This window comes from Zonotrichia leucophrys, chromosome 4A (assembly GCF_028769735.1).
Source record: "Zonotrichia leucophrys gambelii isolate GWCS_2022_RI chromosome 4A, RI_Zleu_2.0, whole genome shotgun sequence".
In the NCBI taxonomy this organism is placed as follows: domain Eukaryota; kingdom Metazoa; phylum Chordata; class Aves; order Passeriformes; family Passerellidae; genus Zonotrichia; species Zonotrichia leucophrys.
The window spans coordinates 15,431,101-15,448,210 of NC_088174.1; the positions used below are offsets into that span (position 1 = coordinate 15,431,101).

General features: G+C 42.3%; 1 protein-coding gene across 3 annotated transcripts in view; it reads left to right on the forward strand.

The window, feature by feature from the left end:
• Window positions 1–17,110, forward strand: part of LOC135447654 (connector enhancer of kinase suppressor of ras 2-like) — a 169,763-nt gene that overhangs the window by 58,148 nt on the left and 94,505 nt on the right. For all 3 annotated transcript variants that reach the window (XM_064712703.1, XM_064712701.1, XM_064712704.1), the window contains one exon: window positions 1,279–1,442. In XM_064712703.1, coding sequence (XP_064568773.1) covers window positions 1,279–1,442 — 164 coding nt within the window. The remainder of the gene's footprint in view (window positions 1–1,278; window positions 1,443–17,110) is intronic.

Genomic DNA, 17,110 nt, shown 5'->3' on the forward strand with positions numbered 1-17,110 from the left:
TCAGGACTATCAGTTTGCAGAGCACATAATTGGATCGTGTTGAAAGAAGAGTTAATTAAATGGAACTGCATGTATCCCCTTGTATTTACAGAGTGAGGACAAACACTTTGGTTTGTTCCATTTTCACCACACTCCTTTTGTCCCAGCTGAGCTGTGTTTATTGGGGTGTAGAGTGGGGACACCCAGCACACCCATTCAAGGTGTCAGAACTCTTTCTCAGTGTCTCTGCAAACTCAAAGTCTATTTGATAATGGCTGTGTGCAAAAATTGCATTTCAAAGCTGTCATAAATGCCCAGGTTGGTTATTTCTGTGCTTTCTGGATCTCTGTATTTTTATGGATTTTGGATTTACCTGCATCACTGCAGGGCAAATAACTGAAAATGAGTGTTTTACTTTCCTTGGTAGATGGAGTTATTGAAGGTGCATTTTGCAGGTCTCTAGAAAATCATGTGCACATCAGATTTCTGTTGGATCTGACAGTCCTTGAGGGACCTCTGAGGGACCTCATGTAGCTTTCAGCAGTAGATCCCTGCGTTCAACTCATTGTTTTGGCTGGAAATTCAAGGCTTTGCGTGGTTCAGAAACAGATTTAGGGGAAGAAAAATCTTTCAGAGTTGTTAATCAGTTTCTTCTTTGGTCTGAGAAACAAAATAATCTGTTATTCTCACCCTATCAAGCTTCAGGGTGAAATGGAACAATTCCTTGTGCATGGGTAAAATTGTATTCTTAGTTGGAGGTGTTGTAACAAAACCATTTTGGTGTTGTTTGGATTCAGAAATCTGGATAATGTGGGGTGAGAACTGGCAGTGGGTGTAGCAGAGTCAGTGTGGGTGGGTGCTGAGCCTGAAAAACTCTTCCTGATCAGGGACAGCCAAACTCTGTGACCTTGAAGAGTCCTGGAAGAGTTACAGGAAGAATTTGTTCCTAATCATAAGATAAACTTATATTTAGGTCTTTGTGACATCACGAGAAAAAGGTTTTTTGTAATGTCACTCTCTGTGCTGGTTTGTCCTTCCCTTGTCTCCATGGAGGTTTTGAATTACTATTAAAATGTTTAAAAATGTTGAAAATAATATCAGTGATACAAACTTCTCTCCCTAGCAGCATGTGCTGGGTTATCTAAGTTAAATTTTAATTTTCATTGCATGCTCTCCATAACAGCCCCAAAATGAAGGAAGCTTGTATTCCCAAGAAATTTCTGTATTTCTGAGCTACAGAACTGTTTCCTTGGGTTTTTCTCCTCTCTCTGAATCTGTGCTGTTGTCTTTTCTAACCAGGCCTCGATGATTGCCTCCAACAATACATCAAAAACTTTGAGAGAGAGAAGATCAACGGGGAGCAGCTGCTGCACATCACTCACCAGGAGCTGGAGGAGCTGGGGGTGACTCGCATTGGCCACCAGGAGCTGATCCTGGAAGCTGTGGATCTGCTCTGTGCGTTGGTAAGTGACTCCTTGCATCGCTCACCTTGATCAGCTGCGCGTATAAATTTACAAACCAAACTAAAACCTGAAAAACTAAACCAAACCAAACTAAAAATAATGTAGAGATTGCTCTACAGCCACATGCTCAAACAGCCTTTGCTTCAGTAAAGGACAGACATGTCCTGGCTTCTCTCAGCTGCACAGAAACTATATTTATCCATTTAATGATTATGTCTGATGGTCTCTGATTGCTTTTCCTCTGACTTTCTTGGTCCTGCATTCAAATGCTGCTGACTATCACTCCTGGCATCCATATGGTTCTGTAATTATGTGCCATATGCCCTCGTATTTCACTGACATTTGCCACACTGCACTGAACCAAGTAGACCTGAGTGGTTTAACCATGCCAGCGTTCAGAGAGATGGTACCACACAGCCAGAAGGGAATGCTAATTAGACTGGAAGATTGTTTAAAATGAGCTTTAAGATGAGACTGGAGTGGTAAAATTGACTTTATCTAAACTACAGACACATGTGTTGACTAAAAGTTGGGTTTGGGATTTTTCAGCAACCTGCAAGCTCTTGGAAGGACATTATTTGTTCATATTATTAATTACTAGGTTACTAATTCAGTTAACCTTTTAGCAAAGTATTTGATATCAAAAAGTTGTTTTTTCCTCTGCTATTTTATTCCTACCAGCTAATAAAATGTGATGTATTAACTTACTTCTAAAGAAAAAATAACTTCTGTTCATGTAGGTGGATATGTGAAAGAATATTGAAAATATTAAAATATAAAATAATACAATTACATAGGCACGTGAAAATCATAGTATTGTACTTTTTTATCAGGAGTTCTGCTTTTGAATAACTGGGTTATCCTGTGGGAATTTGATAAAGAGAAATTATTTCCAAGAGGGAAACTGGCACTTAGAAATAAGATAGGAAAAAAGTGAGGCAAAATGCACTTGATTGGGGGAAAAAAATATTTAAGTACCTTTAATTCATCTTCTTTCCTGTACCTTGAATGACAAAATACCCTTGGTATGCCTTGAGATCTGCCCCTCCAAGTGAAACAGCTTTGTCAGAGCAGCGGAAGGCTTTAGGGGCAGGTGTGTGCTTTAGGGGCAGGTGTGTGCTGTAGGGGCAGGTGTGTGCTGTAGGGGCAGGTGTGTGCTGTAGGGGCAGGTGTGTGCTTTAGGGGCAGGGAGATGCTTTAGGGGCAGGTGTGTGCTGCAGGAGCAGGGAGGTGCTGTAGGGGCAGGTGTGTGCTTTAGGGGCAGGGAGATGCTGCAGGAGCAGGTGTGTGCTGCAGGAGCAGGGAGATGCTTTAGGGGCAGGTGTGTGCTTTAGGGGCAGGGAGATGCTGCAGGAGCAGGTGTGTGCTTTAGGGGCAGGTGTGTGCTGTAGGGGCAGGTGTGTGCTTTAGGGGCAGGGAGATGCTTTAGGGGCAGGTGTGTGCTTTAGGGGCAGGGAGATGCTTTAGGGGCAGGTGTGTGCTGTAGGGGCAGGTGTGTGCTTTAGGGGCAGGTGTGTGCTGCAGGGGCAGGTGTGTGCTGCAGGGGCAGGTGTGTGTGCTGCAAGGAGCAGGTGTGTGTGCTGCAGGGGCAGGTGTGTGCTGCAGGGGCAGGTGTGTGTGCTGCAGGGGCAGGTGTGTGTGCTGCAAGGAGCAGGTGTGTGTGCTGTAGGGGCAGGTGTGTGCTTTAGGGGCAGGGAGATGCTGTAGGGGCAGGTGTGTGCTGTAGGGGCAGGTGTGTGCTGCAGGGGCAGGTGTGTGCTTTAGGGGCAGGTGTGTGCTGCAGGAGCAGGGAGGTGCTGCAGGGGCAGGTGTGTGCTGTAGGGGCAGGTGTGTGCTGCAGGAGCAGGGAGATGCTTTAGGGGCAGGTGTGTGCTGTAGGGGCAGGGAGATGCTGCAGGGGCAGGTGTGTGCTGCAGGAGCAGGGAGATGCTTTAGGGGCAGGTGTGTGCTGCAGGGGCAGGTGTGTGCTGCAGGGGCAGGTGTGTGCTGCAGGAGCAGGGAGATGCTGTAGGGGCAGGTGTGTGCTGTAGGGGCAGGGAGATGCTGTAGGGGCAGGGAGATGCTGTAGGGGCAGGTGTGTGCTGTAGGGGCAGGTGTGTGTGCTGCAAGGAGCAGGTGTGTGTGCTGTAGGGGCAGGTGTGTGTGCTGCAGGGGCAGGTGTGTGTGCTGCAGGGGCAGGTGTGTGTGCTGCAAGGAGCAGGTGTGTGTGCTGTAGGGGCAGGTGTGTGCTTTAGGGGCAGGGAGATGCTTTAGGGGCAGGTGTGTGCTGCAGGAGCAGGGAGATGCTGTAGGGGCAGGTGTGTGCTGCAGGGGCAGGGAGATGCTGCAGGGGCAGGTGTGTGCTGCAGGGGCAGGTGTGTGCTGTAGGGGCAGGTGTGTGCTGCAGGAGCAGGGAGATGCTGTAGGGGCAGGTGTGTGCTGTAGGGGCAGGGAGATGCTTTAGGGGCAGGTGTGTGCAGCAGGGGCAGGGAGATGCTGCAGGGGCAGGTGTGTGCTGCAGGGGCAGGGAGATGCTGCAGGGGCAGGTGTGTGCTGCAGGGGCAGGTGTGTGCTGCAGGGGCAGGTGTGTGCTGCAGGGGCAGGTGTGTGCTGCAGGAGCAGGGAGATGCTGTAGGGGCAGGGGTGTGCTGCAGGAGCAGGGAGATGCTGCAGGGGCAGGGAGATGCTGTAGGGGCAGGTGTGTGCTGCAGGAGCAGGGAGATGCTTTAGGGGCAGGGGTGTACTTTAGGGGCAGGGAGATGCTGCAGGGGCAGGTGTGTGCTGCAGGAGCAGGGAGATGCTTTAGGGGCAGGTGTGTGCTGCAGGAGCAGGGAGATGCTTTAGGGGCAGGTGTGTGCTGCAGGGGCAGGGAGGTGCTGTAGGGGCAGGTGTGTGCTGTAGGAGCAGGGAGATGCTTTAGGGGCAGGTGTGTGCTGTAGGGGCAGGTGTGTGCTTTAGGGGCAGGTGTGTGCTTTAGGGGCAGGTGTGTGCTGTAGGGGCAGGGAGGTGCTTTAGGGGCAGGTGTGTGCTGTAGGAGCAGGGAGATGCTGTAGGAGCAGGGAGATGCTGCAGACCCCAGCAGCCAGGGCCTTTTGGGAACCCCTGACCCCAAACTGCGGAGCGTTTCCCTGGATACCCTGTGTCCCACAGCCAGGAGCCAGCACAGCCCCTGTGTCACTCTGTGTCACCTCAGCAGAGCCCTCTGTGCCCGGACACAGCAGCCCCCTCTGGGAAAACATCTCCCTTCAGCCCAGTGTCCCCGAGTAGGGCCCTGCTGACTCTTTTATTGTGAATTTTTTCCTTTTTTGAGCACAGAAAATGTTCCTCTTGCTGCTGGTCAATGGTGCAGCTCTCGCTGTGCTGCCTCCTGACCTTACTTTTCCTTTTGAGGCAGGATGGGGATTTTCCAGCTCCTGGTATCATTTATTTTGCCTCCTGCCTTTCTGCCCTTTCTCTTCCTTTCTCACTCTGGCTCTAAAATGCCTTTTTCTTTTTTTTTTCCTGCTTCTAAATGTTTCTCTCCCTGCCTGTTCCGTGTGCTTTTCTGCTGCCTGCAGCTCTGCTCCTGGGGGTGTTCTCCTGCCTCTGACATTTCTCCTTGGATCACAGAAAAGTTTTACCAGACTCAGTAGAAAATCTATTTTAAATCTGTACTCATTTATTAGGATTTGGATCCATGTAATCAAAAAGCATTATTAAGAATCTCATTTTAATTATTTTAAATAATGGCAATAATTGAAACGAGAGAAGAGCTGATGCTGCCTTTATGAGCTGAAATACATTTCTAAAATATCACTATTGTTTTCTTGTTCTGTGCTAACTCTTGAAAAATTAATAGATTGTTGCACTAATATCTGACTGCTGGCCAAGCAACCAGAAAAAATTGTGACTCAGAATTGCTCACTGATATGGATTTTTAGAACAGCTAGTCCAAAAACCTCAGGAAATATCTTATTTGAAATGTAATTTTTAAAGGGGCTAAAGAGTATCTCTATTTTGTTTATGCCAACAAACAGGAGTTAACATATAGGAAATTATTGAAATCAGAATGTCTTATGGAACACATAATTTTGCCCCTGATTCACTGAATTGCATTACAAATTTAAGACAGTTTATGGGCAGGTAAAACAGAGCCCCAGGCAGTCAGGAATCAGTACTTGAATGTCCTCATTAATGTGTGCTGGAAATATGGACAGGGTGCAGAGCACAAGCTCTGTTTGTACACTCATAAATATAAATACTTGAATTTTATTTTCAACATTTTTAATGGAAAAAAAAGAGCAGGAAAGCATCAATTCCAGCAATCTGGTCTTAAAATCCTAACTGTGGAGGGGAGGCACCATCAGCACTTTGCTCTGTCCCTCTGTCCATCCTGGTGTGCTCCCAGTGGATCTGGGTCTCTGCTCCTGTCCCTGCCCCAGCCCTGCCTGGGCTGTGTCAATGAACATTGATTTTTTTTCCCTGCATGGATTTCTGGATGGATTTCTGGTTGGCAGTGGGCAGTGCCCAAGTTCATGACCCATTTCTCCCAGGCAGCCTCAGCAGGATCTGCAGTCCATCCCTGCAGGGTGGGCTGTGGGAACGGGAGAAACCCCCCAGGAAAGCTCAGGGTGGTCAGGAATTCACACTGGGCAGGGGTTGCTGCTCCAGGAAATCTGGGGAAATGTCACTGGGACACGCTGGAATGTGCCTTTCCTGAGGGTCCAAGGCCACTGGGCTTTTGGTGGGGTTACACCAAGGATGGTGCCTCAGCTGCAGTTCCAGGGATGCAAGCACTGCAGAACCCCCCAGAACCCATTGCTGACCTGTAAAGAAAGTTCTAATTCAAGAAGAAACTAAAACAAAAGGAGGAAACTCCTGGTTTTTATTTCTATTGCCACACCACCTATTAGCCAGGTTCCAAATGCAAATTATTAAAGGCAGAGAGGGTTTGTTATGTTGTGCATCAGCCCTTGACATGATTTTTACATTTACTTTTCTTTTGAAAGCAAGCTGAGTTCAGATAGGAAATTAATATGAGAATCCTGGCTGGAAAAGATTCCACACTGAAACATGACTTGCAGTGGGAAAGAAAAAAAGTCAGAAATGTGAAAAGGGAATAATAAGAGTGTTCAATACTCCCATGCAATATGGTGATATAGAAGTGTATGTATTTTACCTGAAAGTTAAATAATTTCAAATGTTAAAGTAATCTCCTTTATGAAAGGGTAAGATCAGAGTGCAAAAGGTGAGAGGAGCTTTCTCAGTAGGAAAGAAAGTCCAGGCACTGTCTGGGGCTTGCTGAGGGGTGAATTCATGTGCTGTGAAATGCAAAGTCACAGGTGAGCTTTACTTTCAGCTTCAGTTCTTTGACCATTCTGGAGAGACATTTCTGAGTTGTGCTTTAATTATGAAGAAAATTGGGAATGATGGCTGTGGGGAAAAAGTCCAATCTGGAACATCAAAGTCCTTTCTTGCTAGGGTGGTCAGAAACTGCTCTGCAATTATTTATTTGAAGTGACCTAAATAACATTTAGGGACAAAAAATTGTGGGCCACTTGGATTTGGACTGTAACTTTATTGAAGTTGAAATATTAATTGGGATATCTATTGGAGGACTTGTTGCAGAGAGGCTGAATCTGCAGAAGTAGCAGGGTCTGGGGAAAAGAACTTTTTGACAGAGAGTAAAGTATACTGGAAACAAGAAAAAGGAAGAATTTTTGAGGTCAACATGGCTTGCTGTTCAAATCTGCAAATAAATTTAATTTAATTAGGACAGTATTGGAGTCAGTATATTGTTAAAGCCAGAACAAATTAAAATATAAACAGGGAAGAAAGACAGATAATGAAAGGATGAAAAATGAATGGGAAATGAAAAGAATGCTCCAATAGAGATTGTATCTCAAGTAATTAAAAGTACTGTTAATTCACAGGCATTCAACTTGTGAAATAAGGCCTTGTGCAGGGGAGAAATTTCAAGGAGAAATGAAGATTAGAAACTTGGTCTGCAGTTTCTGCAAGGCCACAATCCAGGCAGGGTGGGGTTTCCACCAGAAGGCACAATAAAGTCACCATGGTCAACATGTTTACAACAACTGCAGGAATTTAAATTATTTTTATATTTTATTGGGGTTTTTAAAAATCGTATATGGGACACAGCTACCAAAAAAATTTTTCCCCCCTATAATTTTTCTAACCTATTTCTTTATTAAGCATCTCCCTAAGAAAATTACAACAGCAATAGGAATTTTTTGCAGTGATTTATTTTGAAGCACTCATGGTGATGGTGAAGTCTTTCATGGCTGCCTCTATATCTATTGATAACGTTGTTCTTCTGAATTAAAATTATTCAAGTTTTTCCTAAATTAATACCATTTTAATGGCCACACCTACAATGATCTCTCTTGAGGTCCTGTTAATTTTTCATTCTGCTAATACTTGACTTTATTTGTCAATTTTGCAAGTATATTAGGATGTATTTTTTCTTACTTCACCTGATTTGTGAACAAATTTCACTTTTAGCAAGTCATTCTATGCATCAAATACTTCTTTTCCACCCATATTTCAGGGGTTATTCAAAGGTAATTATTCCAGACTAAAATCTTCATTTTATATATATATTGATGCTTGAGTAGGTGGAAATAAATCTCATTTTTTTGGAGTGGAATGCCATCCCTCTTGGTGAGAGATGAAGAGATTCCATCTCCTCAGTGGAATGAGGAACCTGGCACAAACATTATTTTTGTCTCCACAAACATGTATGCATCCAGAGAGTTTTATTAATTTCAACTGGAAAAGAAGTTCAGCTTTTGGCAGTCCAGTGCTATTTATTGTGCTGTGCCAAAACATTGAATTAATACTGTTGAATTGAGTGGGTTAATTATTGCACATATTAGAACATGTGTATCATCTTTTGATTAGTCTAATTAGCAGCTTCATTCTTTCTTGGCCTTTCAAATCATGGAACTTGGAAAAATAACTGATTTTAAGGATTGGGTATGGGTTTGTTTTTTGGTGTTGTTTTTTTCCTTTTAAAAGTCTGTTGACAATTTTGGCATTTTCAGGTTTCTCTCAGGATGAGGGCATTGAAGGAGGATAATTAAGTTTGTACAAATAATTCAGAGTAGCCTAAAGTCCTAGGATTTTACAGGTGTGTGCTTGACTCTTCTGTCCTACTTAGAAATGTCATGGTTTTTCTAAGGTGTGCTGAAGAAGCCTGGATGTAATTACAAATTATGTGTCGAGTAACCACCAAAATGAAATCCTTCCTAAAATCACCAGGCTAAAGGCAGCTCTGGGAGCTGATCTAAGCAAAGAACAAGGTAAAGGAGAATTTTTCTTGATGTCTTCTCAGAGTTTTCTTCAAGGACCACTGATTCCAGCTGTCCCACAGTAACACACAGCAGGGATATTTTGGGTACTGCAGCAGCCCCAGCAGTGCTGGTATAAAAGTGCAGAAAGCAAAGTTTTCAGAGGTATCCAAGCACAGGGTTGTTACAAAAGGAATTTAGGACAAAATTGACTTTTGGATTTGTGTTTTTGTGTTAAATACATTAGAAATTTAGTCTTGGACTCTCTAGAGAGTTTTATCCTCTCTGAATTTATCACTCCTGCAGAGCAGCCATGGCCACACAACCTCTGCTGAAGGCCCAGATCCCTCTGGTTATGGGATGTGTTTATCCTGTGGCCAGACTGAAAATGGTCCTGTTCAGGTGTTCCAGGGAGAATTTCATCCCTTGCCATAATATGAGGTGCATAAAGTGGAAATAGGAGAAAGGAAATTGGCTGCATTTTATTCAAATTTCAGCTCCTGCACACAGTCCAAAGGGGAATGCAGGGCAGCTGAAATCCAGGAGACCACATCTAATTCCTGCCCACAAACAATGATAAAGGGCTATCAAGCTTCTGATAAATTACTTCAGGCTATTTCTGTATTCTTCCTACTTATGGTTTTGTTTAGGTTAAAAAACCAGGATAAATACAAATGTGCTGTGTTGATTGCTGCTAATTCCTTGAATTTATGCATGTCATTTGCCTCTGGAGCAAGACAGTCTTAACAAGCAAATGAGAGGAAAGAAACTTCTGTTTTTCCAGTCTTTTGACATAGTTGAGAGGTTTCCTCTTGTCACACAATAATTCTTTTTCACAAAATAGAGAGAAACATGTTCCATTCCAAGTGTTAAACCTGTTCCAAAGCTTGTAATTTTCCTCTGAAAATGCATCTGTTTAAGTAGCAGCGAGAATGAAGATCCCAATCCATGGCAGTCTTGGCTGGTGAATGCTTCTGAGAAAGAAATGTACTTATTTCTATTTAGAAATTTATAAAAGAATCCATTTATAATAATCCATTACTGTATTTCATGTTGGTTCTGTGTCTGGGTAAGCTCTGTGGTATTCTGATCCTGAACCTTTCATTCCTTTTCATGCTGTGAGTTCCTGTCACTCACTGGCAGAGAACAGCCCCCCAAAATAATTGCAATTTAATTGTGTTGCTACGTATTAGGCCAATGCAGGAGCAGGAATTCATGCAAATGAATAGGTAGGTAATGATTTGTGCTTAAAAACCATGCGTGTGCAACTCTGAAGGGTCAGGCATTAGGGCTAAAATTCACTTCAACTGGTGTTGGGATAATATAATAGTATTATATTATAATTTCCATATGTTCTTCTATCCCTGGTTTAGGAGATATTAATGGAACTCTCATTTCTGACATAATTTTGATTCCTCTTGAGGTTTGGAGCCGGAAGTCAGGGGTTGTTTTGTAATTTCAGCCCTTCTGGGTGTCTGGTTTCTCCAAGGCTGATGGATCCCAGTCACTGCTGGGGATGAAGAAATGGACATTTTCTCTGCACAGGGATAAAAGAAAAACCTTTATAGCAACACCCTGTTCCAGTTCATGGTGTTTCTGTTGACACCAGCTGCCCCAGCATGGCATGGTGCACTGTTAAGGGACTGTCTATTGCTTTTGTGCTTTGATTTCTCAGGGTTTCACAGGCATCCTTTCCTGCACAATAATCCACTCTGCCAATACCTGTGGAGAGCAGAAAGCAGGAATGCCAACTTTAATGTTTTAACCTTAATTCTAACCTAAATTGCTCTGTGTAAGCTCTCCTGAGTCCCCAACCTCAGACTAGCCAAGATTTGGATACTTGATTTTTCTGCAGCAACATGGAGATCCCCTGTGGTCTCCTAAGGATGCCCACCCAGCCTTTGTGGAGCAATTAGAATTGACATATCCAATTAATTAATATGAATTATTGCTCTTCTAGAATCTCAATGTGAAGTGTATGGAACAGCCTTGCAGTGACACATGAACAAATTGTGCAGCAGACCATTCACATTTTCTTCTCCATCATTTTCTTTCTGCACTAAAGGAATTAGAAAGAAGGATGCTTGTAATATTTTCACCCTGTGTGATCTCTTACTCATGATAAAATGTGTTGCTGGATTTCTACATTTCTTTTAATCAAATACATGCAAATCTTACAAAAAAATTTTCCGAGTAAAGCATAAAAATCCAGATGTTGCAAAGTTCACTTTGGTTTCACAAAAATGCCTCTATAACACCAATCTTTCATGGAGGAATTGAGCTGAGTAATTTTAAATTCTAAATTCTGGGGTGGTAGGTCTTTCACTCTGATCTTTTATTGCAAACACAGAAATAGGAGTTCAAGTGGGGCATATGAAAGGAAAATATTGGTTTTCTAAAGTCATGGCTTGGAGCACCGAGGGCTTTGTGCTCTCTGTCAGAAACAAGCAGAGGGTTTGGGTCTATTGCATCATAGCAACACTTAATTGTACACTCCTGCATGAAACATTTAAATACATCATTTAAATCCATTAGCCAGCTGAGGTTGATAATCTCGGCTTGGCAGCTTTATGAAAGGTCTTTACCAAAGCTGTGTGAATTGCCATATTAATTTGGGTGGGAGAACCACCCCAATGGGAGCTTTCCTGAGGCTGTGCTGCCCAGTCCATCCCCACAGCACCTCTGTTTTGGGTTTTGTCTAATCCCAGCCCAACTCAATGGAACTGGGAGTCCATGAGGATTCCTGCCAGTGCTGAGGAGGTCCCAGAGTGACATTCTGGGAGAAAATTCTCCTCATCCTCGGGGAGAGGCACCAGCCCTGGGCCAGGGGCACTCAGAGGGGCTGTCTCTGGCCCCAGGGCTGTGCAGGTGTCCTGGGAGCCACGTGGAGAAAGGGATGTGGGAAGGAAAAGGATGCAGACCATGGAAATGAATCCTTTTCAGTGGAGCTGCTGCCTTGCGAGGGCTGCCCTAGAACAGAGGCTGGATGGAGTTAAAGAATAAAATAGGGATTTTTCAGGAGGCCTCAATGGATCCACCTTGGGCAGCGCAAGAGCCCAGCCAGGGCTGCGCCCAAGATGAACCAAAATGGTCCCAAAATGCACAACCAGGCATGGGGTCTCTCACTTTGATCAGTTCTGCTCCATTTGCATATTGCATTTAATTGTCCAATGACAGTTTTAGGTTATGCAGTCCCACCCTGCTTGTTTTTCTCTCTCCACCCCACGGTGTTTGTGCTCTGGGGGTGAGATTTGGGTCATTTGTCCTTGGTGCCCAGCTGGAGCAGGAATTGTTTTGTCTCCCTGCTCTGTGCACAGAGCTCACCATCCCCTGATATGAATCCCAGACCCACTAAAGCAGCACAGAATGTGAAAAATATAAAAGCTAAACCTGAGGCATCACCACTGCTCCCCAGAATGTTTTTTGCTCCTTCCAGAGGATGCTAAAGCAGCGTGGATGAAGATCTGTGCCTGAACCCTTGGAGTGCTGCAGGCACTGAGGGACAGCCCATTGACTGCACCCAGCTAATGGAATATTGATTCAGTCCTAGGTAATTATGTTAAATAGGAGGGGAATATTAGATTATAGAGGATAGAGGAGTCTATTTTTAGAACAAAAAGGAAGAATAATACACACTAGTGCTGGAAGAGATAAGCTTTCCCCCTTTAAATGGAAAAAGTGTTTTTACACTAACAAAATTTAAATTTCTTTAAGATAACCCGAGAACTCAGTGATAAACAGATATTTCCTTGGTTTATTCAGGTGCTGAAAGTCTTAGCCATCCAAGAAATTGTTCTTTCTAACAATCCACATGAAATACACTGGTAATTCTTAGTCTTTTAATGAAAAATAATTGCACAATTTTTTAAATGATATTTCAGATATTTAGGTATAAACAATATTATGAACATTTAAAATTATCTTTTAATTTTTTTTCTAAGACTTTCTCTTTCTTTCTGCTGGAAAGGACTATGTTGCCTTTATTCATTGTGTGTTTCATTTGCAAAAACTTTCCCTTGCATAAAGCACCAGTTCCCTTTTTCCCTTTTCAAATCAATCTGATTGGAAATCTGTCCCCTGCAACGCATGGTGGCAAGCACTATACCCTGTAGAATCTCTGTGCCAAGGAAATAGAGGGAGTAGCTCAGTGAAAGTTCAAAAAAAGGTCATTTTTCCCTACCAAATAATTGCTTTTCTAATTTGCAAAGAGCGTTTTCTTTCATAAATTCCTGGTAAGATATTTTTCATTCCACTGTGTTACATTATCAGTGTCTATGAGCTGCCTGAATTCCTGAGTAATTATCTGTGATCAGTTATTGTCAGGGATAAATTCATCTGCATGCAAATATCTGAGCATGCACATGCATATTCATGTCACTGTTGTTGACTGAGTTGCTTGAGCAGCCTTCAGCAAATTCACAATCCAAATAGATAAATGAACTTTTTTCATACTCTCATTAATGCCCATTCAAACGAATCTTGTTACTAATTTAATTTCTATATGCTGCTCTGAATTGTTATGAACATATGGAACGTTTCTCCAGATTTTGTGAGGTTTTTATGTGGATCTACCACTTCTGCAGGGACCGAAGTAAAATGTCTGACCCAAGTGAAATGCTCAGTGTTGATGTAAGATTTTCAAGACCAGCTTATAATTTATCACCTGAACTTTGAATAATCCACCATTGATTCAAATTCTAAATTTGTAGTATGTACTGAATCTTTTTCTCTGTAACCTTACATTTCTGCCTTATAATTTATTTTAAGAGATACTTTAAAAAATGAGGAAATGAGGCTTTCCAGGATTGGATGGTTAGTTCTTACACAAAGCTGTTATGAAATAAATAGCAAAGTTTAATTGACCACAAGGTTTTAATAATGAATAATAAAGGTTTGTGGTTATTGAGCAGTGCATTATACATGTACAGCTCCCTTAGATATTGCAGAGAAAGGTGAAAAAAGAACACTGAACTATGCAGCAAACACTTGAGATGCTTTATCCTTGCCACTGGAGTTCCCTGGATTGGTAACTGGGAATGCAAAGAGGAATTTGGTGTGATTTAGGTATTTCTGAGACAGAAAATATCAACAGGAGCCCAGTGCACACCAGGGAACAGCAGCAGGCTGCTAATGACTCATGCAGGCAGGAATTGCCAATCATCTTGAGAAGTTAGCAGATCATGGTCCAGTATGGTTTTGGAGGAAATATCTCCTGCCATCCTTTGCTGCTGTTTGTTTCTCACAGCATCCCCAGTCAGCAGATTGCTCAGAGCTTGTTTTCCTACAAGGAAGAGGTCAAGCCACCCTGGCTGTCTGGCTTGCGTGTGTTTTGTGATGGAAGCCATATGCAGATCAGCCCACCCTTAACACTGAAATAAAACATTGGGAACAATAATCCTGGGGATGTGGAAAATGGCACAAAACACCCAAACCCCCTCCATCCTCCTGGGCCTCCCTTTTGTGCCACAGCTTTATTTCCCCACTGGTGTTTTCCTGGGAGTTGACACTGGAGATGTTCAATGTGCCCAGATGTCAACTTGGCACTGCCAAAGGCTGAGGGACGCTGCAATGCACCCACCACCTTGTCAGCAGGGTCACGAGAAGGTTGTTGTGGTCACGAGAAGGTTGTTGTGGTCACGAGAAGGCTGTTGTGGTCACGAGAAGGCTGTTGTGGTCACGAGAAGGCTGTTGTGGTCACGAGAAGGTTGTTGTGGTCACGAGAAGGTTGTTCTGGTCATCATGAGAAGGTTCTTCTGGTCATCATAAGGTTGTTCTGGTCATGAGAAGGTTTTGTTATTTCATGCTGCTGGGATATTAAGGTTTTGCTCAAAGAAAAATATGAGAAAGCATTAAATGCATTTAGAAACAAATTTTTTTTAAATGCAGGTTTGCTTCCAGGGATTTTAGATCTGAACTCCTGGTGAAGTCAGAGCTGAGCAGAAAATGTGAATTAGAATCAGAGTGGGAGAGCAGCTCCAAGGGATGCTGCTGAGGTGTGCAGGAAAAGCAGGAAAAGCCTTGTCCCAGAGAAATTAAATCACAGGTTTGGATCAATTCTCCTGTTTCTGAATCTGATGGTTCATCACCTCTGCAGAAATAACAAATTGGTGCTTCAGATATGTAAATAATCATTTATTATACAGCTGAAATGAGATATGAGCTCTCCTCTCTTAAAATTTTCCTCTCTTAAAGCTTTGGTGAGAATGGGCATTAAATAGCCAAATAGCTGGGTTGATGTTTAGCTTATTTACAAATAGAGTAAAATTGAGGGACTTGCTGAATGAGTAATCTAAAACTATGAAAAATATAAGGAGGTTTCAGACGTTAATTAAAATTTCTTCAAGGAGGAGGGGAAAAAAGGAAAACAGCCAAAATATACATGGGAAAATTGTAATTAAGGCATTCCTTGAGCATGGTCAGTAGACTCAAGAGTGGCAGGATCTTTAAAAATAAATGCACTTTTTTATACTTCATACCACTATGGCAGTCAGGAGTCTGCATAACTGAAGAGGAGATCCCACATTTTTACAGACCTTATCCAAAAATGACATTGGTGATGTGTCACAATGTGCTGGATCTCATGTGGGACAGCGAGAGAGAACTGTAAAATGCATTTTCAGAATATGCCCACATATCTCTGTCAGGCTGCTCAGTGGATCAGATTGGTTTAATTCTGTGGGACATTTTTGAAATCTATTCTGTGTGTAATGAGTTTGCTTTCCTCACACATTGTTGTGGTTTAGGCACTTGGCTCCTCTCTCTCCCCATAGATCCCTGTGCAGCCCTCCACACCCAAACCAGGGAGATGTTCCAGTTTATTCAAGCTCACCCAATCAGGGGAGTATTTGTTTATTCCACCACTGAAATCACGGTGCTTCATTAGGATTAAGCAGAGCAAGGAGGCTTTGTGCAGTTTGCTCAGAGATCTGTGGAAGAGCTGCCAGGTAAAAGCTCCTTATAAAATGTTTAGGCAGGAGATCAGGGATCCTGTTAATTCCTGCTCATCTTAATCAGTCCAGGGCAGGAACTGGTGCATTGTGCAGCTTTAGGCTGGCCCAGAGTGGGGTGAGCCTTACATAACCTGAGATCCTTGAACAATAAATCTGCATCTCCATCTCTGACCCCATCTGCTGCCTTGCTCCCACCAGGAGCCCAATCACCTGATTCTTAAAGTTTAAATATAAGTCTTAAACAGAAACATCTGAAGTCTTGAAATAAATTGTTAACTTTATGTTTAAAACCTTATTCTGAAAAAATACCAATTTCAATGGCTGGCCTTACAATCTTTTTGAGTCTGATTTTTAAGGAAAGGTTTTAAAGTTCTAATTCTTATCTGAAATAAAAATCCTGTTTGTTAAAAATAAAAAAAAATCCAGGACACCTTAATTATGCTTGATGACATAGCTATATCTATATATCTAGGTATCTAGATATATAGATATATCAATTTCAGTGTAAATGCTAAACCTCCTTCTGTAGACAAAAAACCATAATGCAGATCTTAATTTTTAAAATAGGTTAAAATATTTAATCTTATTTCTAGATCTGCCTAATGTATCTATTTACAAGATAATAGGAAGGTGTGTGGAGTGCTGAGGAGCTCCGTGACACGTTCCAAATTACAGACTCAGGAGACAAAGAATTGTGACACAATTTGCTCCAGCAAGGTGGGATAATTATAATGGAAGGGAGAACAAGGGGGAGGAAAGCTGCACATAAAAAAGCATCGAGGTGTTTCAAATAATAGACCCTAATTTGTATTATGATGTTGCATATTTGCATAGCATTAGCATAGTTATTAATGAACTCCATACTTTTATTTTGATGAAATGTCACATTCTGTGCACATAAACTGTGCTGTGATACTGCAGTTAACTGGAATGATGGGCAAATGTTGTTAAAGAGAGGCAGAAGGATGGGGTTTATTATATATTTATGGTATGTTATTATGCTAATTTACTGATTTAGAAGGAGGAAAGCTTTTAAAGAAAAAGCTGAAGCAAATTTGGGCCATATTTTACTGGAGCTGCATTCCCCAGCCATGAATGGCAATTATTTTCCTACTACATTTATAGTTTTCAAAACAACAGCACTAGGATTTTATATATACATATAAAATACATAAATTATTGAATATATCAGTGTATCTATAAACTGAATGAACTACATCTGATGAATTCTCCTTAACAAAACTTTTACTTTCTTTGATTTATTTTAACTTTTTTCAAGTGGTGTCATGACTTGCATCAGGTTGTGATAATTATCCCTATTTTACCATTCAGGAAATTTTAAGTTTTAGGTTCCAGTCTCTTGACCTGAAGTTGTACACTGGTTCATAGGATCCCTAATTTAAAATTTATTTGGCCTTTTTCAAATTGCTATTCAGACAAAGGATGAGCA